The sequence below is a fragment of the Chenopodium album genome, chromosome 11, assembly GCF_948465745.1.
Source record: "Chenopodium album chromosome 11, dcCheAlbu1.1, whole genome shotgun sequence".
NCBI lineage: Eukaryota > Viridiplantae > Streptophyta > Magnoliopsida > Caryophyllales > Amaranthaceae > Chenopodium > Chenopodium album.
In genome coordinates this window covers 3,975,360-3,998,536 of record NC_137844.1, presented here as the reverse complement: position 1 = coordinate 3,998,536, position 23,177 = coordinate 3,975,360, and the positions used below count along the sequence as shown (strand labels likewise).

The window sequence follows — 23,177 nt, the reverse complement described above, 5'->3', positions numbered from 1 at the left end:
TTTTCATTCTAGCGGAGAGACCTCATGCTTTCCTCTTTATCAGTTGGCCTGTTTTAAATTTTTCTTTATAGGTGTTTGCATTATTGCATGTGTTTGCATCAAAAGCATATAATGTACACAAATGAGGTCTTTACTATGCATTGATTTCTTATGTTTGTGTATTACTGTTTTTTCAGATAAAGCAGCAGCTCAAAAAAATGACCTTGATTGTTAAAGTACATTTTGGAAGAATATGATTATGAGAAACACTCTGGCTAAGAGGGATGCTTGTCTGGAAGACGCTTAAACACAAATTTTAAATCTTGCAAAATATAGATTCAAAACAAATGCAACAAAGTGTTAATTTTATTAATTTGATAATTTTGGGTACAATCTCTAATTAGCTCATCTAATTCGATCTCCACTTTGACTTTGACGAAATTCACGGATTGACTTGATTCTCAAATAAGGGTCGTCAAGGCTTGATCTCGATCGAAGATTTGATGCAAAACTTTAATTTATGTTAATGTAGACCTTTGACTTGTTGTTGATGTAGGCCTTTGCCTTGAATTCTTGATTGAGGGCCGACAAGGCTTGATCTCGATCAACGACTATGTGATGTAGAGGTTGAACTGGTGTTCTTGATGATTTGAATTCCTTCTTTCCTTCGTGTTGAGGGTCGTCGAGGCTTGATCTCTTCCATGTTTAGAATATTTGAGAGGATATCTCTGTATTTTGATTCTTCTTCTTTTTCTCTAGGTTTTCCTCTCTTTTAGGTTTTTCTTCCCCCTCAAATGAAATAGAGAGAGACACCCTAGGGTTAATTAGCTTAGGGTTTGATATGTATTGGGCTTTTGAGGTAAATCATGACTCGTTTAAAATAGTTTTAACCCATTTTAATAGGTTTTCACTATTAAATAAACAAATTAATTAAAAATAATTAAAATGGGCTAATTTAATTTATTTCACCCAAAATAATTAAGTTTAATTAATAGTCAAATAAATGGGAGTCGATACTTTGACTTTTGACCCATATAATATCCAATGTGGCACTTTTATAAATTTTTCGTGTCTACAACGCTTTCTTAAATACTATTGAGTAGAATATATGTGTTTTGTAGAGGGGAAAAAAATCTAATGTATAAACTAGGTCATCTCATAACTCCTGAGTCATGAGGTGTGGTGGGATCGGACTTGGGAGCTGTGTATAAATTTGGTGATCTCAGTACTTTTGAGGTGTGCGGGAACTTTTGGGAGTTAGGAGCCGGTCTGCCTGTGTGTAAGTTAAATGTTGTTAGTATTTGCTAGCGTTATGCTGTTATGTTATGCACTTATGCTTCTTATGATCATCGGCATTACTATTTACCAAAGCTGTTTGAGATGAGCAGCTACTTTCTATTTCTGTTTTTGCTGGAAATGTAATGGATATCCTGTATCACTTACAGTTAGCTTAGATGATGTGCTCTGTACTCCATAGGTTGTAGTCTGCTCCTATGAGTGTGTGTATGCAATGATGCAAGCAAGTAAGCCATGACTTAAGACGGATAAATATTGAAGTATTTTTGGAGAAATACCAATATTGTACTCCTTTTTGCGACCCCTTACAATCCAAAAATACCTTAAAAAATTTAAAGAGCCCTTCATAAGGCTTTGAGATCTCCAAGAATTTATAATAAACTAGTACTCCGTAGTAACTATTATGTACTTTGGTTTCTTCAAAAATAAAAATAAAAACTATTATGTACTTTGGATAATTTTCTCTCAAATAAAAAGTAATACTGATGAATTGATTTATTATAGATTATGGGTATATTTGGTGAATTTTTTCTTACACATTAGAGGTATATAGTATATACGGTTTTTTCACCAAATGCCCTTGACCTTTTGCAAAATTCATCAAATACCCTCAAGTTTTTCAAAATTCACCAAATATCACCGACATTTGTTATTATTCACACCGTGACCTCAAAATACCCCTGACGTTAAAGGTCCGTTATCAATAAAATTTAATTCACCTAATACCCTAAATTTGTTAAATAATTACACAAAATACCCTTTATTTTTTGAAGTACAACGACTAGTTTGAAATTTAGGAAACTAGGTGTTAATTTTGATTCTCACTCTTTTTTTGCGTAAATACTCAATACACAGCAGTCCTCTTATTTGCTTAACCACAATTTTAACATCACAAGTTATATGTCCAAATCATCTTCCTCAATGTATAAGTACTCTTAGAATCACTAAGTCTTAGCTCGCAGACAAGCCCAGACCATTTACTAGGGCGGGTATGAACAAATTGTCAAGCTTGCATAAAAGGGGCTTGAGTTTGCTATATTAAGCCCATTGAAAAATATATGAACTATAAGCCCAATCCATTTCCCGCCCAAGCCTGAAAAATTATCATCTCTGCTTCATTTGACCCCTTTTTTTTTCTCTGTTTACCTAGTCTCCAACACTTCTTTTTATGAATAGAGGCTGTTTGCAACTCTAACGCACTCATACATTGAGGAAGAAGATTTACACATATAACTCATGGTGTTAAAATTTGTGGTTAAGAAAATAAGAGGGCTACTATGTGTTGAGCATTTATGTAAAAAAGGGTGAAAATCAAAACTAATGATTAGTTTTCTAAATTTCAAACTAGTCATTCATTATTTGGTGAATTAAATTTTATTTAACAAAGTTAGGGCATTTGGTGAATTATTTAACAAAATTAGGGCATTTGGTGAATTAAATTTTATTGCTGATGGACCTTTGACCTTAGCGGCATTTTGAGGTCACGGTATGAATAATAACAAACGTCAGTGGTATTTGGTGAATTTTAAAAAACTTGAGGATATTTGGTGAATTTTTCGAAAGATCAAGGACATTTGGTAAAAAAACCGTAGTATATATGTAGTTTTACACTTTGGACTCAAGATTGGATTATAAACTTGACAAGGTTGTGCCTAAGTATAGTCCAAAAATTTTTGGACTTGAAATTTGGACTTCAGACTATTGTCCCAACTTCTTTCAATCCATTAGGTTTTGGATTTTTCAAGTCCCCTTACACCTTACCAAAGCATGTTTATTAACAGTGGATGTAACATGTAATGTAATACTGCTCTGCAACTCTGTTGCATTGGTGGCCTTATATTATTTTTTTTACCCTTTAGGAAAGTGATACTTTTATGAGAAAATCAAGGTCACTAAGTATACAAGTTGTACTCCAAGAAGTTTTTTTTTTTAAGATATTAAGGAAATTATTATACGTAGTACATGTATTAAAAATACTGATTGATGCATAATTTGCTAGTTTTCTTTTCTACTTTGTGATTTTTGTTAGAAGAACTAAGCATCCTTGTGCTAATGTATGTTTATCATGAAATAAGGCATTACAAATAAATTATTCAATATTAGAACTACTATATTGAGGGTACCATGGTATTCATTCACTCTTTTTTTTTTAATCATGATAAGCTAAAACCTATCACACCGTACATTTCATAGGTTAACTTCATCGAGTAGGCGGGCAAGGACTCTTGGGAGTAAGGGTGGGAAAGAGTAAGGTAATTTATATTACAATTACAATTATATGGTAATGAAAGAAACCATATCTGATCTGCACCTTTTAAAATCAACCCAATCTAGCTTAACAAGTTAGACATGAACCATTCTAAATATAATCCTATTGGGATTTAGGATGATTGGGTATTGACATGAACCATACCAAACCCACACATTTGGCAAGTCACAAATCATCTTGATCTAGCCTAACATGTTAGACCTATTACAAAATGAGTAATTGACAAAGTGCGAATACATCTTATGGTTAGGATGATCAAGTATAACCCTATTAAAATGATGGAGTATTGACATGAATCATACTAAACCCACACCTCTTGCAAGTTACAAGTTACTAATCATTTCGATCTACCTTTATATGTTAGACCTCTATCAAAATGAGTAAATAACATAGTGCGAGTAAGCGAGCGAATGCAGGTGAGAGGTGAAAAAAAGATAAAGAGAAATTTCAACCACCAACTTTTTTAGCACTCTCCGTAATATATTTTGAACCATTGCTCTCCCGGAATTCGAGTTCAAGTCCTCTCAGTCACACCTCCAATCCATCTCCCCTTTTTCCCCCCTCAATTTTCGCGAACACAAACACAAAACCTAGCTCCGCTTCAGCCGACAACTCCAACGCCGTCGCTCCGCTTCTTCCGCCATTTTTCCGGTGCTCATTTTTGCTCTTTCAATCCAAAATCCATGTTTTCTTGCTGTTGTTTTACCTGGGATGAAGGTACTTTTCTCTCTCCTACCTTATCTATTCAAATAAAAGAAGTATATTTTAATTTGTTTTCTGTTGAATCTAGGGATTTTATCTTGTGGGTATGATTTTTCTGGTGTTAGAATTGATGGGTTTTTCACTTTTTTGTGTTGCTCATTGAAATGATTTTGGATTTGTTGTCTTGTAAAAAAGAAAAAAAAAAAAAAAAGAAAAGAAATTTAGCTATTGGTGATTTTATTTCTTGTTGAAGTAATTGCTCAAATACTTGCTGAATAAACTTGTTGCAGTTGTATGCTTGATATATCGATCTGGGTATTGAGTTTGCTTCAATTTATGATTTGGGTAGGTTTCAGCGTCTGTTGGAACTTCTGGTGTAGAGCATAGGTGGAAGATTCATTCATGGCATTGGTTGATTTTTTAAGATGGAGCCTTTGTTAATTTAGTTGTTCAAGTTACATGGCCGAGTTTACGAGCTCAGGAAAGTTTGGAAACGCGTCGATACCTAAACAAATGATTGAGGAAAAGCAAGTTTTCAGTTATCAAAGTTCGGTTAATGAGCCAATTGTGGCGGAGTTGCAAATGGGAAATCAAAATGATACGATTGCCAATGAGAAACCAGTGGTAGAACTGTCTAAGAATGAGATTGGAAGTATTGGTAATCAACTAGGTGAGCCTGTGCAAATGAGCAATGTGGTTTCGGATAAAATCCCCTTAGAGGGAGTGGATGTTAGCTTAAGAGTTGAACAGGAGTCAGAAAATCAGAGGGAACGCGGTCATGAAAGTGTGAAATGTGAGCAACCAGGGTTGAAAGAAAGGGATGATTCTGAAGCAGGACCAGACAGTGTGAAAGCTGAGCTGAATGCAGAAAGTAAAGATGATACAAATGTTCTTTTTGAGATGGAAGGTGTCCAGATTTCCCTGGCTGAAGATGAAGAAAATTTGATTAGTGATATGTTAAAGAGTAGTGGTAAAACTGAGCCAAATGAGTGTGATGCTTGCGACGCTGAGGTTATTCCTAATGCACAGACCTCACCTCCAGGTGTTGCTTGTGACACTGAGGTTATTCCTAATGCACATTCCACACCATCCCCTGAAAAAGCTGGTGATAAGGTACGCATTGTGGTATTAGCAGCTCCAGCCTATGATGCTAACGAAAAGCCTATACGGGGCCGAAGGTCTAAGGCTGTAGTAGCTTCAGAGAAGAAAACCCCTCGACAATTATCAGCAGCTAGTAAGAGGGACTTGCGCTCCAGGTCAAATGTGAACTCCAAAGATCCTGAACCAAGTATTAATCTGGAAACTACAAAGGGAAGCACTAGAAGGAGAGGAAGGAAAAAAGGGAAGGGAAATGACGGAAAATCTGATGATGCATTCTCAAAAATGCGAAAGCATTTGAGATACTTACTGCACAGGATTCACTATGAACAAAATTTACTTGATGCTTATTCCAGTGAAGGATGGAGGGGACAAAGGTTTGTTTATATTTTTTCTTTTTTCATATATTGTTTTCTGGTGATCCTCTCTCCTATAATATTTGGCATGGCTAGCATTTTTGTGGGTGGAATATCTGATGTCATTGTTTGTATGCAACTTATGCCAACTTACTCATGTTTTGCATTGTGAATTACATCCAGAGGACTAATTACAAGGGTCTCTTGGTGCCTTCTAAAATTCACTACTTAGGAAACCCCAAAATTTTAAGCGGTAATCATTCTCGTTAAGACTATGAGGGCATGAAGTCATCTTAGTGACTCAAGTTATGGTAATTTAATACAGATGGGCCATGAGAAGAGTTAAAAATTGTTTAGATTATTAGTCTTTTGATTCTGGTTACTTGGAGTAGACACTGAACCAGTTATTCATTTTCCTATCAAACTTTAAATGGTTCAAAACTCTCCTCATAATCTATTAATTCTAGTGGACTTCCAAAACGACGGAAGTTTGAAATCTTTGAATGTTAGGCTTTGCTATTGGCTTGTTGCAAAAGCAACTACTTCTATGCTAGGCTGTTCCTGTAGGGAAAAGGTCAACCTTGAGTCATTGCTTATCCTAACTTCATACTCCCTCCGTCACACATTACAAAGCCTATTTGGGTTTTTTCACGGGATTGTTGATTCCTTAAAACTAATGATTGAAAGTACATATGTGCATGTAAGGTTAAAGAGAGATAGAGAGAAAGAAAAAGTAGTTGGGAATCATTGAAGAGAGGGAGAGAGAAAGTGTTGGGAATTGATGTAAAAGTATAAAAAAGAAAATGAAAAAGGATGACAACTCATCAATAAAAGGGTAATATTCTCAAAACGTACTACCTTTAATAGAAATAGGCTTTCTATTTTGGTTTACCCAAAAAGGAATACAGGCGTTGTATTGTGTGATGGAGGAAGTAATATTTAGCGTAATAAGTTATATTATAGGTATCTACATCTTTAATGCACAAAATTGTCAAAAAATAGAAGTAACATTTCTCTAACCTGTTTTGAAACTTGCTATAATGTTTTGGAAAGGGTTTAAACATTTTGGGGAAAAAAATCACCTAAAAAATGCACATGAAACATAATTTCACTCACATACATGCTTTCCGCTCAATACTGCAATCTTTATGCACGTATCTTTGGCGAACACTAAAGATTTAATAGTAAAGTTAGTGATAGATGAGAAGGTATGCACACCTAGAACTATAGGGCAGTGAGATGAGCTTTGGTTGGTGGTGGCAGATATTAGTCACTTCTGCTTGCAATGAAAGAAGTGGAGAAATAGCAATGATACTCTGTTTTGTGGAGAATTGCAATGGCTAGGGTCCTCGAGATAGAGTAAATGAGGGAAGGGGAGTCTAGACTAGTCAACAAGACTGTGTTTATTGAATAAGTATCTTTTGATCTTGTTGAATTTCTTTTTCCTTCTTCAAATTTTTATATTTGAACTACTTGTATTTTAACTGATGATCATATTAAAAATGATACGTAAATATTTTTCGCATTTCTTGCCACCCGTTTCCAAATTTTCTAAGAAATTTGAGTACATTGGTTACATGACTTTCAGTTAATAATTTCTAGGAGAGGTGAGGTTTGACGGTGCCACATAACCAATATTACAAGAAATGGCACTTTATATATTAGCATGCTGAGTACATTGTCCAAAATGCTGAATTAAAATTATCTTAAAAGCTTTTCCATTGAACCCTTTCCATACCAAAATCTAAAATGGAGTTGGGTTAAGATCATCCGATTCAAAAAATGCTCGTTTAAAACCAGGATTGAAAATGAATTCATATGTTCTATTATGAGCCCCTACTCCAAATGATGAAACTATAGTGTCCCATCTTTGGTGGTCCTTGGTGGTCCAATTCTGTGCTCTGAGATCACTTAAGGAATTCAAATTTTAATTGTAAGGGATTATGCACCAATAGCAATTGTACCATTGTCACATATGCTATGGATGATTATTCATCTTTCATGAATGGAATATCCAAAGTGTTTCTTTTTATCATATGATTCTCAATAGTGTGGTTTTGTAGCAATTTGGAAATCAAATAACTGTTTGCCTTCAAAGGTGGCTGAAGAAGCCTCATTTACCTTCAAAGACTTGCAGGAAATGTAGGTTATTGGCTTTGTCAGAATTTGATGCCCACACTGGTTTTACTGCATATTGTATATTGTAGCATGGATTGGCTTTGTTGATTGTCTGCTCTTATGTTACAGCGTAGAGAAGTTAAGGCCGGAGAAGGAGCTTCAGCGTGCTAAGGCTGATATAAATCGCTCAAAGTTGAAAATTAGGGATTTATTTCAACGACTTGATTCAATGCTTGCCGAAGGGAAGTTCCCAGAGACATTATATGATGCTGATGGTCTCATTGATAGTGAGGATGTAAGAACTAAAATCTTTTGTATAAATATATTCTTGTACTTCTTTTAGATTTCATTGGAGATATCTTGTTTAAAGAGTTGCTCTTGAATTGTTTCTATATTTCTCTGTAACAGATATTCTGTGCCAAGTGTGCATCTAAAGATCTATCCCCAGGCAATGACATTATTCTTTGTGACGGTATTTGTGAACGTGGATTCCACCAGTACTGTTTAGATCCACCGCTGCTAACTGAAGAAAGTAAAATCTCATTGAATCGTTGATAGTACTGACTCTCAGCATTTTTATTTTATAGATATTGAATTAATCCTCAGATGATTTCTTCATGGGTTCTCTGCTGCTGTTTTGTTCAGTTCCACCTGGTGATGAGGGCTGGCTATGTCCAGCTTGTGATTGCAAACTTGACTGTGTTGATTTGCTTAATGATTCTCAAGGAACAAGACTTGCAATTGAGGACAAATGGGAGGTATTTCAGGGCATCACCCTTTGTATTGAGTATTGGCCCTCTTTATTTATTTTTTTTATTTCTTTCTTGCTTCAAACTAATAATGCATTATTCCTGCAGAAAGTTTTTCCTGAAGCTGTTTCAGCTATGGTCTCCAAGGAGCTGGATGATGTTATGGGACTTCCTTCAGATGATTCCGAGGATAATGAATACAACCCAGATGGCACAGATGATGATGCCAATGCCGAAGGGAATGAATCAAGCTCTGCTAAGTCTGATTCTGATGAATCTGAGGATGATGATTTCTCTTCTGTTTCGGAAGATCTAGGGCACATACGTGGTGCCGAGCAAAATCTTGGGCTTCCTTCTGATGATTCTGAGGATGATGATTTTAATCCTGATGCAGCAAATGTTAATGAAGGAGTTGAGCCTGAAAGTTCAAGTTCAGATTTTACATCTGCTTCTGAGGATCTAGGTGCAGCAATCGGTGATGATGGTACTTCAGACATCAATGAACCGTCTCTACCTTTGGATCCGGAGCAAGACTTAGGTGAATCTTCACCTATTACTAGTAAAAGATGTGTGCAGAGATTGGACTACAAGAAGCTCTATGATGTAAGTATTGCCCTCTGGAAAATGCTTTTTTTTTTTTTTTTCTGTTCTTCCCCTTTTTTTTCTTTTAATTTAAAATATGATTTATCTAGTTGACTTATAAGAAACCAAAACAGCTAGTCGTCCAGGAAATTTGAGTAGAGATGTGTCATATTCTTTTTTGAGGTTGGATTTTGGTGGAGATAGTTGACTGAAGTTTTTTCAAATTGGGTACTTTACAATGAACTTACATAATTGATTTGTTTTGAATGCTGTAGTTTCAGAAGAAAATTAGGGGAGTTGATCAGTATAGTCATTCTGTCGCATGCAATCTGGGCTGAGTTCTCTCTTATCCACCTTCAGAATCCTTAATGCTTTGTTAATCTCGAGTGGTTTTGTTTTTTTTTTTTGTTTTTGTTGTTGTTGCTGCTGCTGTTGTTGTTGTTTTTTATATGCTTTGTTTATTTATATGAATTGTGGTGTTCTGCCAGTTAATGTTTTTTTGTTTGTGCTTGTTCTGGAACATGCGGGCCATTTTGATCAGAAGATTAATTCTCTTAACTTGTCCTTTTCTTGAGTTTTTTCCTGTACCTAAGTCAGGTTGTCTGTAAGCTAGGTGGAAAGGTTTTTATCATCTATTCATCTGTATATGAATTTTAGGATATCTAGTACTGCATTTAAATAACAAAGGACCGAACCATGTCTCTTGTGGAATTTATAGCCTACATGAGGTTCAATTTGTTGAGTTGATTACATTGTGGATCCACACTTGATAAATCAATAAATATTGTATTTATAGAATAATGGTGCTCTTTATTCTTTTGGGGTGTGAAATGAATAAATGCTTCTATATCTGATGGGTGTTGATTGTCAATTTGATATGTTCTTGTTTATTAAGGAAACATATGGAAATGCTGCTTTGGATCCAAGTGATGATGATGAAGAATGGACAGATGTGGTTGGAACAAGAAAAAGGAAAAGCAGTCAAGAAAAAGCTGTTTCAGTTTCAAATATGGGTGCCTCAGCTTCGGCTGATGGCACCTGTGGCGCTGGTGCTCCTCGAAGAAGAGGTCGACCAAAGGCCAATCGTCAAGCTGCAAATGGGTCACCAGTTCCGCTGCAAGAAAGCCCTCAGAAAAAAAGTCCTGCTGGCAGTAGTAAAAGGCGACCACCATATAATCGGCTTGGAGAAGCTGTGACTAAGGTATTATGAAATGTTATTTGATTTCAGTAATTTGGGATAGCATTGTACTGTCAATGGGTGAGTTGCGATGTACTTGTTGGTAATTAAACCTCAGAATTATTCTAGTTACTTTCATGCTGAATTTGTCAAGACTGAGTTTTTCCCCTGGCAACGAATGGTTACTGTTTATGCTTGTGTTTGAGCTGTGGATTCATGAACGTTGAGAATTTGAAGTTGTTTGCCCATCCTCTCGCGAGATATAAAAGAAGAATTTTTTGCTGCAATATCTTTTTTTGTTTATCGATTTGAGTTTTATTAGATTAATCTAGAACCAGCTTCATTAATGGTCTTGCCACTCATTTGATTAGGAGTATAGGCTGTGTATATTTGTAATATCTTTGGATTATACTACAGTGGAGCTCAAATTGGTGGATGTATGCTTCCCCTGTTCCTTAAAATTGCAACAATTTGTTTTCTTACTGATGTCTAGTTGTATATATGACATGTTTGCTTATTGATTCTAGTTGTATAGTGACTGAGGTATTAGAATACAACGAGATCTGGGATTTTCAAGAAAATCTCATCACATGCAGTGTTTTTCACCGTGGGTCACATTTTGGGATCTGGGGAGTAGAGTACCAGGAGATAGTTACTTAAAAATCTGGTCTACTCACTTTGATCAGTTCCTGTCATAGACCTTTGGTTCTCATTTCCTGTTTTAATTCAAATTATGTTGTGCAGAGACTCTATGAATCATTTAAGGAAAATCAGTATCCTGATCGTGAAGCAAAAGAGAAGTTGGCAAATGAACTTGGACTCACAGCTTACAAGGTTGGTGGAATCTCTTCGGAACTGATGAAATTTCCTACTGTATGCTTGGGTCTATCCTTAAAATGCTTTCTTGTGCAGGTGGACAAATGGTTTGGCAATGCTCGTTGGAGCTTTCATCACCATCCATCACGTTTAGAAGCAAACATGACCCGAGTTGTATCAAATAGCAGTACTCCTCATAGTGTTGCTTGCATTGGAGGTGAGAGTGCTTTGGCTGATACTATTACTGCTGTCCCTGAGTGTGGCAGTGCAGATACTAGTACATTAGATGTGGCCAGTGGAAAGATATCCTCACCTCCTAAGTCTGGGATGAATGTAGAAGGCAATCAGTCAATACTTGAAACCTCAAAGGCAGAGGTTTCGAAAGAGGGTACTCAAACTGAATCACTTGAAATTGCTGAAGCTTCACAAGGTAAACTGCCAAGGAAAAGAAGGAAATCTGGTGCCTGAGTAATATCTTTGGGAAAATAATATGATCCACCGCAATTGTAGAAACTAAGTGTCCGTAGAGCTTAGCAGTCGTATTCTTCAGATTACAACTATGAAGTTTCACCCTAACTTAAGACTCTTCCATTCTGATCATCTGAGAAAATTTGTTTCCAACGGCAAATTAGTTGTGAAGAGTATTATCCTGCTCATCAATGTTGCATCTCCTTTAAGGTTGTCATGAATGTCAAATCAATACAGCAGCTACTAGAGTAGGTGATATATATGCCTAATGGATATGGTGCGGCTCTTTTCTGTTTCCCGAGTAATGTAGGCAGCAAAACTGTTTTAATTTTCGTGTTCTTACCCTTTGTTAAACTTAGTCTAGTGGGTTGTATGGATGTGTAAAAATCTATGCTCCTTCAGAAGAATGAGAAGCTGTGTCCTTGAAGTTTGATTCTTGAAGTAATTAGTTTAGGGTAGAATCAACTTTGTAATGCTGTAACTAATGCAAATATTGACACACTGAGAACTAAAGTTCCTGTACTTATTCGTTACTGAGCTTCTGGAGAAGAATAGACAATTGCAATTTTGGTATCCCTCATTCTTATCTATAAATGAGTTTGTAAGTCTGTTCCGCAGGATACATGAATTGATTATGTGTTGTATATGGTCCAATGCAGGTGCTTTTGCTTGTGGTTCTTCAATGTAGCTACCTAACATTTCTAAGTGTTTCTTCCTCAGTTTGATCTTACCTTCTGATGTATGTTTGGTGCAGCTTTTTACCCTCGGTCCAAATTAATATGACTTTCTCCTAGCGATGCTGCTAAGCAAGAGAATAGGCGTGGGCGTGAGGCAGTAGCACCTAATCTTTAAATCATACGAAGGAAGTAAAAGAAAAGCAGTTAGTTAGTGAGGCAGACAGGCAGTAGCACCAAATGAACATAGAAACACCAAATGCAAAAATCCAAATGGCTATTATTTACTAATTTGGTTTTAGTATAGTAAATTATGATAAAAATACAATTTTTTTTTTTTTTTTTAATAGCGGACTTTCATTAACTAATTATAAAATGAATTAACATTACACTAAAAATATTTAAAGTTGTCATGCTCTTAACATAAATTTTATTTTTAAAAAAGACTTATAAATGTATTATATTAATCATATTAGCCCTTATAGCATCTTTTCATTAGAAATTATGTATTAAAATACAATCAAACTTACTAATCCTTACAAGTTAAAAATAATCCTTAAATGAATCAAAGTTATCATAAAAATTGTTAAAGTCATACAATAAAAGTAACGTACGTCTGCATCTTATTTCGTATAAGATTTACTAAGATTTGACCATGATAAAATCATGTTCCGTCGTTATATTAATGTTTTGCTTATCCTTGATGTTTCCACTTAAAGTTGTTATAGTCAAGTCTTAAGACAGCCTAAGAAACACCAAATGCCAAACCAAAAAACTAACCCAGTTTATGCGCCAAATGGCAATCATCTCCCTCATGCGGCATGCCCACTTCAATTCAATACCAAGACCAGGGCCATTACCTACTTTCTCTCCTCATGCCCAATCCTAAATCCCAATGCTCGACAATTGGCAAATCACAATACTCTATTATACAAGTATTCATAATATACTCCATATTTCGTATTTTCATAATATCAATATATAATACATTCCCCTCGTGAGGTCGTAACAACTAACAAGGGGTGCCTAACGCTTTCCGTCATTTTCTTACCTTTATAAAAATATTATAATACAGAGTATATTTTTTTATTGTACGTTTTGTTATTCGTCAAAAGTCTCAAAACGTTTGCATTGATATGTATTCCGCTTAAATTATACGGAATATTCCCTAAGTCCATATCAATTATTTTGAAACGGAGTTTGTTGGTGAATTAATTCTAGGTCACCAAGTCACTCTTAGAATTGGCGGCAAATCATAGAAATACGATTACAAATACAAAGTTACATCAATCCTTAAAAAACTCAAAACTCTTCTTATTTCTGAAACCAAAACACTCAAACCAGTGCAATTTTCCCAGAAAATGAGAGAAACAGAGACGCAATTGCAAATGTTAAACTGGTGTCATCTTGCCGACGACGACGAACTCCTCTTAGAAATCGTTGATCGTATCGACTGCCATTTAAACCTCTGCAAATTTCGAGCAGTTTGCCGGAGTTGGCGTTCTCCTGCTCACGCTACATCTCGTTTCTTATTCTCTGCTCTTCCTCTTCAAATCCCAGTTCATGATCACCATTTTAGATCATTATTGGGTTGTGAAAATCGTCTTAAGTTCTTGGTTGGAAGTGTTGTTTATTTGATTCAACCCCTCAATCAGAAAAACTATGATTCCCCGAAATTCTGGGTTGTTTGTCTTGAAGAATTGAATCCGGGTTTGTTGAAGTTTCGTTACCCTCTTACAAAAATACCCATTGAAAATCTTCCTAAGAATTTCCCTAAATCGTTGAATTCGTTGCGTTTTCGGGTTTCGATTGTTGGGAAGGGTTTTAAGTTCTGTTTTTCTAATGGGAATGAGGATATTTTTGAGAGTAGATTTTTTTATCAGGGGTTTCAGAGTTGGAATGATTTTCCTACTAAAACTAAAGTGCTTTTGTTTGATGAAGATATATTCGTGGAAAATTATGATTATTCATTCGCAGTACTGATTGTTAGTCTTGGGGGAATTTTGGGTGTTATGAGACTAGGGGTGTGGCATTACATGAGAAATATTCATGGTGTTTTCTTCGATGACATTGTTAAATTTAAGGGGAAGGTTTGTGCTATAGATCGTAATGGAGTAGTTTGCGTTATCGATGATCGTGTATCGAGGGTGATGAGAGTTATAACTCGGCCTGTTTGTGTGGGTGATGCTAATGCTAGGCGTAAGCTCTTGGCAGAATCACATGGGAAGTTGTACATGATTGTTCGAGATAGTTTTAAGTTTCGGGTTTTTAAGCTGGATGAAAGGCAACAAAAGTGGGATGAGGTGAATAGTTTGGAAGATAGGATTTTAATTGTGACTTTTGATGGTTGTTATTTTGTTGAAGCAAAGGATAATCCAGGATGTAGAGGGAATTGCATATTTTTCCCTAAGAACTGTTTTCCTAATTATTCTAATGGCTACCACCCTGATGATGAATTGTTTAAAGGAGCTAGCAAGTACCTTGAAGTTGGTGTGTTCTATCTGAATGAGGATCGTGCTCGGCTGGTTTCATTCTACCCGGGTTTATCTGATATGTTTTGGCCACCTCCATCATGGATTTGGCAGAATTCATGCTCTTTTACATGGTACAGATTCATAGCCTTCCTTTGATTAATGATTGATTCTATTCCACTACATAGTTTTTTCTCTTTCAATGATGTGTCCTCGAAATGTTTTCTTAGAAGGATGTTGATATGTGATGCTCACTACTAAGTTCTAAGTACAAAATTGTATCAGATACATTTCAGTATCTGATAGTTGAACGAAGCTTTTTTGATAGTTGAGCTAAGCTTTTTTGATAGTTCGGTGACCAATTCAAGTGTTAATACTCTGCCTAGCTAAATCTTGCTAAGTTGTTAGTGTGCTTCAATTATTAAATTGTATGTGGTTAGGCACTAATTAGGCTGCTTGCACAATGCATTCTATGAACATCTCATTTATTGGTGTTATGTTGCTCCAATTTGAATGCTGTTGGTGCATGTCATCCATGATATAATCATCTCTGTCTAAGAAACAGGTTTGAAGTAGCTTGAGCAATTAGTACAGTCAATATCTTATATGGAAAATTGCTTTCTACTTTGATGCTTTCTAATTTTCTATGCCAATTTGACTAGGGAGGTCGAAAAAAATGAGCAACTAGAAGACTGCTCTAACCAAAAAGGTGATTCTCAATAAGGATTAAGGAAGCTCCTTTTTTTTGTTTATTCTCTTGTTTCTGGGATGTAATCTTAACAAGTGTAGCTTTTCTTTTTTTTTGCAGAGGTACCAGGTGAGAATTGTGATGATTTGATTCCTAGGAGAGACTGGTCGGAGCTCCCCAAAGAACTGCTCAAAGTGCTGGCTGATCACCTTGCTACTCGCTTGGATCACTGCAGATTTCGTTCAGTTTGCAAAAAATGGCATTCTTCCTGCCATCTTTCTGGATCCCTCTTATATTCTCAGTTGCCTCACCATGTTAATCCTAGCTTCATATTCGAAAAATCAAATCGTTCCATTTTTCTTGTGGCTAGACTAACTTATGTTCTGCGTCCCCTTAATCAAACAATCCCGAATTCTGCAAAACCCTGGTTGATCTCAGTTGAAGACTTGAACCCAGGAAAACTCCAAATCTGCCATCCCCTCAGTAAAATCCCATACAAGAATATGCCAGTAAATTTCCCGAAATACTTGAATCTCCTTGAGTTTCAGGTATCCAAAGTCAGTTTTGGGTTCAAATTTTGTTATTCCAATGGTGATGATAAGGTTTTCAGAGATTGTGGGATCTCAATACCTTGGTCAGACTATTCTCATCCTACTAAAGTGGTAATACTCTCTGAAAATGCAACCTCTATTGAAGATTGTATAGCAGTTGTCTTATTCCTTCATCTAGGAGGCTCATTCGCTTCTTTTAATTTGAGGACAAACCAATGGAGATATATCAGCAAAACCAAACGACATTGCTTTGATGATATAGTAAAATTCAAGGGGTATATCTGTGCTGTGGACCGTGAAGGGATAGCTTACCTCATTGATGGTCATAACATGAGGATAGTTGATACTATCTCAGAGGAGCTGAGTTACTCTTATGCAAGTAAACAAAGGCGTAAGCTGTTGGTTGAATCATTTGGAGAACTGTACCTGATTGTTAGAGGCCCTTGGGATTTTAGGGTTTATAAGCTGCATGAAGGGCATCGTACGTGGTATAAGGTGAATAATATAGGAGATAGGATTCTGTTTGTAAGTTTTGACAACTGCTTCTTTGTTCAAGCTAAAGATTTTCCAGGGTGCAGACGAAATTGTGTTGTATTCCCTAAGAACTGTTTTCCTCTGTATTCTGGAGGATATGATTCTGATTATGAGCTATTTAAAGGAGAAAGAAATCACCTCACAATTGGTGTGTTCTACTTGGATGAGAATCGATGTAAGCTGCTATCATCTTACCCGAGCTTGTCTGAGTTATTCTGGCCACCTCCTTCTTGGCTTTGCCCTGATACATACTCCTGGTAACTATTATTCCCTTATACTCCCTTTATGTAATTAATATGTTATTTTCAATTGAAAACTTTCATGATTGTGTTGGTAAGGTTAATTTTGGAGATTTATGATTGATAATGACATTCCTTCAATCTCAAAGATGATATGATAATATTCAAATCAGATCGTGTTTTCTTGAGGGGAGATGGATGTGAGTAGTTGTGCAATTATATTTTCTTTTGATAATTAAGCGTATTAGGGATTATGTTACAGAAGCTATCACTTAAGTATAAAAGTTCATGATTTATGATTAAGTATGATGAAAATAAATACTAGTAGAAGATTAGTCAGAGATTTAAAACCCATTCTTTTCATCTTTCTGGCTATAAGTTAAACTTTCTGGGCATATATATAGCTTTAAAATTGATGCATACTCTTACATTTGGATGAAGATAGCTAGGAAGGTTGGTGATCTTTGGTGTCATAAAAGGCACTATTTGTACTGAGGTACTGATGGATTACTTGCAGAGTGCAGGACACTGAAATAAAAATAGCTGTCATATGAGTTTATATAAATTACATCTTTAACCAAGCACTGTGCAAACTATATCTGCTCAAAAACAACAATGTTTAGTGAAAGCTCTTACTTTTCGAGACAGATTGGTCTATCTCACCAAATAACATACCGAATGTAAACTCTTGGGCAGTTGTGCTAGTAATCAGCTGAGATGTGGATACATAGATAGTGTTGTGTAGCACCCTTCATTATGTACACTTGAGGCTATCTTTATATTATTATTCCCTCTATGCTTGATTTATTTGCCATGAGTAATTAGAACACATAGGAAATTACTGCCCATTTGATTAACTAATGTAAACCAATTTGTATCAGTGAAAAGGAAAATAAACCAATGGATTCCTCTAGCCAAAGTAAACCCAGCCCTGAAGATGATGAAACAGCTACAGACGGTAAATTACCTTAATCATTGTCCTTAATTGAACCCAAAAAAGAGAAATACTAGTATATAAATAACTTTGGTTGTTGCCCTAACTTCTTATATTTTGTTTCAGAAGAGTTCACATGTCAGAGTGATGATGATTTGTATCCATCCACCAGAGCTCCACTTGAGGTACTCCATCATAGCATTGGCTTTCAAAGTTCTTATAGTTGGACTCATGTGATAAGCTATGTTACTTGGACTCGTGTAACTGTGTCCCTCAAGTGCTTCTCTTTCACTTGTTAATATTTAATATCATAATGTTCTTATGCAGATTTCTGAAAGCCCTTCAATGAAGAAATTCCAAGGAGTGGATGTAAGGTCTGATTTGGTCCCTTATTTGCAAAATTTATGGAAGAAAGATGATTTTGTTGATGGGAATGCTGTCCGAAGTAATGGCCTTTTGACATGGGCATTTGAGTCGCTTGCAAAGATGATGATCATACTTCAAAATAACAAGGGCAAGGGGAAGTCTTCATTGAGCGAAACCCAGGCTGAATATCTGAAGAATACCCTAATTGACCTTCAGTCTATGAAATTCAGATTAGACTGGTTGGTTCCAATAGTTGAGAAGACAACGGCTCGTTACACTAGCAAGGAGCCAGGGGATGTAGTGATGGAGCTTCAGGTAGAGAGAAACATGCTCCTTAGTAAATTGCACAAGGTGGAAGAAAAGTTAAATGAGCAGGAAAAACTTATGACTCTGTCCCAATGCTCTCTTCGCCATTAGTTGCTTGGCTGAAGGACCTTCATTTGAGCTTCTTATCTTTAAATCTTGTCATTTATCTTCTAAAGTTTTTAATTTCCTGCTGTAATGGCTTGTTCCGTTGTTCGGATGAAATTCATGCCTCCGTAATCCTTGGCTTATTGCTGCAGTAACCATGTTCAAATATTGAGTCTTTTGGATGATATTATCTGCGGATGATTAGTCTTCAAGACATGATCTTTCATACTTACATAAGAATAAGAATGCTTTTGTGTTCTTGATGGTAGCTTTTGATTATACTTTGTTGCTTCAAGTTCATTGTTCATCTATATGCAAAAATTTTCTATTTTTGATACAAATTCATGGCTTATTGGAATTATTTCCCATCAACCTAAATTGAGATGGTGAAGGTAGTTGTGATAATTTTAACTTAATAAAGACATCCAAATGTAGTGTGTGTGTGTGTATGTAGGCTGGAAAACAGAAGAAGAGAAAAGCAAGCAAATGCGTCATCGCCTAAGTGTCCAAAAACTCCAGTCAAGCCCTTTATTTTCTATAGTTACGAAAAAGGGAATGAAATTACACTTCTGTACAGCTCATAAGATAACAAATATTGAACCAAATGCAATTGCTGAACATAACAGACATGCCAATGCCAGTAATTCAGTAAACTAGTAAAGTAGTCAGGATCGAAATCAGTATCTAATACAGATATTCTTGCACAGCATGACTACCTCTATCCATAACCTTGCAAAAGCTCCTTTCTAGGAAAGAAAGACAGCTACGAAACCTTACGAATTACATTCTACATTCTACTACTGTGTTACCTACTACAGATATACAAGTCAGAGTCCTTGGTCATCATTTAGATTTACCCCATAGAACCTAGATAGACGTTTTGAGGTGCCATCACATAATATAGAATCCATCATCTCAAACTTTTCGTAATGCCCTTTTAGAGTATCAGCTTGCTGCTTTGAGAGTTTCTCTTCCTCCTCTAGCTGCTTCTGTCACAGCGAATGAAACAACATCAATATATGATCATTACACACATAATGATACCTTGATAATGAATGAACTTGAAAGGAAATACAGTAATAACAGCCTAATATGTATAACACAATTGGCATTTGGCAGTCTGGGAGGTTACAGATGTACGGGCAAAAAAATAATAGTTTTATATTGGTACGAATGTTGTTTCTAAAATAATGGTAGCAAAATCTATTCTATTTTCTTTCAAAAGGAAGTATTGGAGAAGAAAGAAATGGTGGGGGTGTAGAAGATACCAACATAATTATCCCTTTGAAGCAAATTTCAACAGCAAAACTACTGATCTTTACAAACCTTTTGTAGGAAGGACTGTTCAGCAACATGTTTCTTTGTCAGGTTCTTGAACTTCTGTGCCACCTCAAATTGAGGATCTTTTGGGTCTACCCAAAATACTTGTATCTTCCTACCAGGCTTAGGCGGACGATCATCAAACATTTCTGGCTCTGCATGACGACCCCTCACTGGTCTAGGCATTCCTGACATCATGAATGGATAAGAAGACAGCACCTCGATAATTGATTTTGCTTGCTTTTCATTCTCCAACTCCACAAGGGCACACTTCCCGCTGTAGTTTGGCTCAATGTAGTTCGGGATGAAATGAATGTTGGTCACAGTACCATATTGCTCAAATGCAGTTTTGATGACTGCATCAGTTACCTGAGGTGAGATATTGTCAAGATACATTGTCCGCTTCACTTTCTCCATGAAGGCAGCATATTTTTGCTCATCTTCACTTCCCATAGCCAAAAAAACCTGAAACTGCCAGTAAAATAAGGAAAAAAAAAGAGTTATGACTTCATCAGAGTATCAAACTACTGATTGCAATGACAATCTAGATGAATATTAGAGAGTAGAACATTACAACCACCTCCAGGCACCCACTTTAAAATATTACACAAATAAAATTCACAAGTTAAGTCTCTCCTTGGGACAAGAATGTTGAATTTCTGCTTTAAGCCATCACTTGGAAGTTAGTCCAACTATTAAGCTTCATATGGCAAATGGTATAAATGCTTCACTTGGTATCCTAATTCCTCCTTGTAATTACAGCCGAACATCATCTTTAAGTCCAAAAGCCGAAAATAATACTTAAGTTAGATCTATGATTGAATGCTATTTATCAATTAAAAATACGACCATATATCTGATCCCATTCCATCAGGATTCACTCAGCCTGACCAATAACTAAATTATGAAATTGAGGAACAGACCAGAATGGAGTTATTCCTATTGAGCTAGTGATTTTGGCATACTTTACTAAGACTGGCCTATAAACTTCTCTCTGAACTCTAAAATTGATAGAGGGAAAGCATTAAAACCCAAAAATAAAGAAATATTCATAGGAGTAAAACATAAAAATCTGAAAATTGATGCTTCTTCCTTCAAAAAATAAAAAATAAAAATATGCAAACGCAACAAACAATATAACAGTTGCCTAATAAAGCACACAAGCAGCGGCTTGTAATTTTGAAACAACTTATGAACTTATCAACATTATACTTCAAACAACCTTCTATGGCATGCTATAAGAAATATTGACAAATAATAGCTCAGAATTCCTGAAAAATATATAAAATTATAAAAGAATAACTGACATTGTGAAATGAAGAGGAAGGGGAGAGAGAACCGGCAAGGCCTGTTTAAGTGATCAAAGGTGAGAAATGGTGGAATGACAATCCAAATAACTGGTGAAGTACAGCAGGTTGTGAGACTAAAGAGGTGAATCATACAATAGTCTAGAATGAAAATTTAACAACTTTGCCAATTCACAACAGACAATTTAAGATGAACCACCAGACATGACTATTAAACATTAAATCACTCATAATGAGGTTCAGATACTACAAGAATTATGATTTGCATATAGCTTCACAAGGATTCTTTAGGCTTCTTGAGTAGTGTCCAACATGGCAACAATTATACTCCATATATAAGGCGGTAAAACGGTTTTAAGGCAATTCTTTACAAGTTGCCTAATAAATTAGGACTTAGGAGGTTTCTCAGAAACAGGAAAGCAAGTAAATAAGTGATAGCATTACCCCCCCTTCAATCTCTCACCTTCACCTCATATGCTCAAAATCCCACTGAATCTCTTACACCCAAAGTGCAGCAACCCTTTGTTATGTAAAATCAATTGTATATAATCTTGGCAGAACAACATATACACCAAGCAACATCATGAAATTCTTGAAATGTACAGAATTGAAAATCCATAGATAACTTGAGACACTTCATGCAATTATATAAAATCTAAATTGGACATACTACATTTGAAAGAAAAAGATAATACTAATTTTGAATTTTGATGCCAATAAATCCACAATGTATACTACTATGATGAATATTAGAACTGTATATAGCGAAACAAAAGAGGGAAAACATGATGATTTCTACCAGACATTTCATCAAACAGGTGATGGGCATTACCAAATTACAGCTTAACTTAAGGAAAAAAAAAATGAACAGAGTACACCCACTATTCAATTTCAATTTCAGGGTTTGCAGACAATAGTTAAAAATTCATCTCAGATAACTAATCAAATCCAATTCTAGGGTTTACAGTCAAGATTAGTGGGATACTAAAATTCTTCCATAATTTCAACACAATCAAACATAAATCAATCAATTTTGATGTTAAAAATTGATGGAATTGGGGGGTTTTGACGATTCAATTCACAACTTAAGCAATCCAATAAATTTTCAAGAATCAAAAGGAGAAAAGAAAAGGAGAAACACATACTTGTAATGCGAATTGGGAAAGTTGATCGGTTTCCTCTTGGCTCTGCTCACTCAATTGTAAAAAAGCCAACGATAATTTGAACTGATAAAATGACTCTACTTAATTTGGGGGCTATTTATAAGTGTTGTGAATGGGTAAAGCGAATAGAATCACAGAAGTCGTCTCGCTTTCAAAGAGGAGAGGAGAGGAGAATTTTCTAGGGCTGGCAATTCGGGTCGAATTTCAATTTTGAGTTATGCTTAAAACCGGTCAAAAATAGTGAAAAACTTAATATTGTTACGAAATATGAAATTTCGGTCAAATTCAGGTTCTTCGGATTCGGTTTGGGTCGGTTCGAATTTCTCTCAGTAACTTCGGTCGAGTTTAGATCGTGTTATCGAGTTGGGTCAGGGATTGCCAGCCCTAAAATTTTGTTGATTACGGCCTGAAATGGGTAGAACTGACCATGGACGGGCCAATAGTTACTGTTGTTGGTTGGATTTGGCACGAGAGGCATGTCTGTGGGATTTGAGTCGTGTATGTAACTAATTACTTCTTACTCCCTCCGTCCCTTAATTAGATTTTTACTTCTAGCCTTTATCCCTCAGATAATAGAGAAAAGTAGGAATTAAATTAAAGGACGGAGGGAGTACTAGTGTACTACGTATTAATGTCTTGTTAATTACTCCCTCCGTTTTTAAATACTTGCTCCATTTCTTTTGGACACGCATGCCGATGCTAATCTTTGATCACTAATATCTTTAATTATCAATAGGTATAACTTCTAACAATTGAAAAATAATAATCTATTCATTGAGATGATTCCAACAAGTACTCAAACGACTATATTTTTTTTTATGTATAAATCACAAACATTAGTTAAAGTAGGATAAATGAATAGTGCAAAAAATAAAAATGGAGCAAGTATTTAAAAACGGAGGGAGTATA

The 23,177-nt window shown here is 35.7% G+C and overlaps 2 protein-coding genes across 7 annotated transcripts; one reads left to right on the top strand and one right to left on the bottom strand.

Moving 5' to 3' along the window:
• The first annotated feature begins 3,995 nt into the window (after positions 1-3,995).
• On the top strand, positions 3,996-12,183 carry LOC145567197 (homeobox protein HAT3.1-like). Of its 3 annotated transcripts, none has more exons than XM_081626440.1 (9): positions 3,996-4,261; positions 4,596-5,721; positions 7,948-8,113; positions 8,227-8,350; positions 8,464-8,576; positions 8,676-9,170; positions 10,045-10,350; positions 11,071-11,160; positions 11,239-12,183. In XM_081626440.1, the coding sequence occupies exons 2-9, from the start codon at positions 4,706-4,708 to the stop codon at positions 11,608-11,610; spliced, it is 2,682 nt and encodes an 893-aa protein (XP_081482566.1). In that variant the 5' UTR covers positions 3,996-4,261; positions 4,596-4,705; the 3' UTR covers positions 11,611-12,183. The 3 variants fall into 3 exon arrangements, with proteins under 3 accessions (XP_081482566.1, XP_081482567.1, XP_081482568.1); XM_081626441.1 differs by having other exon boundaries at positions 4,537-5,721; XM_081626442.1 differs by lacking the exon at positions 3,996-4,261 and adding an exon at positions 7,764-7,842 and having other exon boundaries at positions 5,536-5,721.
• Positions 12,184-19,099: 6,916 nt separating this feature from the next.
• LOC145568274 (ASI1-immunoprecipitated protein 1-like) lies at positions 19,100-22,415 on the bottom strand. Of its 4 annotated transcripts, none has more exons than XM_081627705.1 (4): positions 22,251-22,415; positions 21,106-21,195; positions 19,805-20,269; positions 19,100-19,467 (listed from the first exon to the last, which is right to left on the bottom strand). In XM_081627705.1, exons 3-4 carry the CDS (start codon positions 20,249-20,251, stop codon positions 19,306-19,308), a joined length of 609 nt encoding a protein of 202 aa, XP_081483831.1. In that variant the 5' UTR covers positions 20,252-20,269; positions 21,106-21,195; positions 22,251-22,415; the 3' UTR covers positions 19,100-19,305. The 4 variants fall into 4 exon arrangements, with proteins under 4 accessions (XP_081483831.1, XP_081483832.1, XP_081483833.1 ...); XM_081627706.1 differs by having other exon boundaries at positions 21,138-21,195; XM_081627707.1 differs by lacking the exon at positions 21,106-21,195 and having other exon boundaries at positions 19,805-20,263.
• Positions 22,416-23,177: the final 762 nt, after the last annotated feature.

Coding starts and splice junctions, on each gene's coding strand:
- LOC145567197 (XM_081626440.1), top strand. CDS start 4,706: ATGGCCGAGTTTACGAGCTCAGGAAAGTTTGGAAACGCGTCGATACCT. Junction 8,351..8,463: donor ACCGCTGCTAACTGAAGAAA/GTAAAATCTCAT, acceptor TGTTTTGTTCAG/TTCCACCTGGTGATGAGGGC. Junction 10,351..11,070: donor TTGGAGAAGCTGTGACTAAG/GTATTATGAAAT, acceptor TATGTTGTGCAG/AGACTCTATGAATCATTTAA.
- LOC145568274 (XM_081627705.1), bottom strand. CDS start 20,251: ATGGGAAGTGAAGATGAGCAAAAATATGCTGCCTTCATGGAGAAAGTG. Junction 19,468..19,804: donor AACAGTCCTTCCTACAAAAG/GTTTGTAAAGAT, acceptor TCGCTGTGACAG/AAGCAGCTAGAGGAGGAAGA.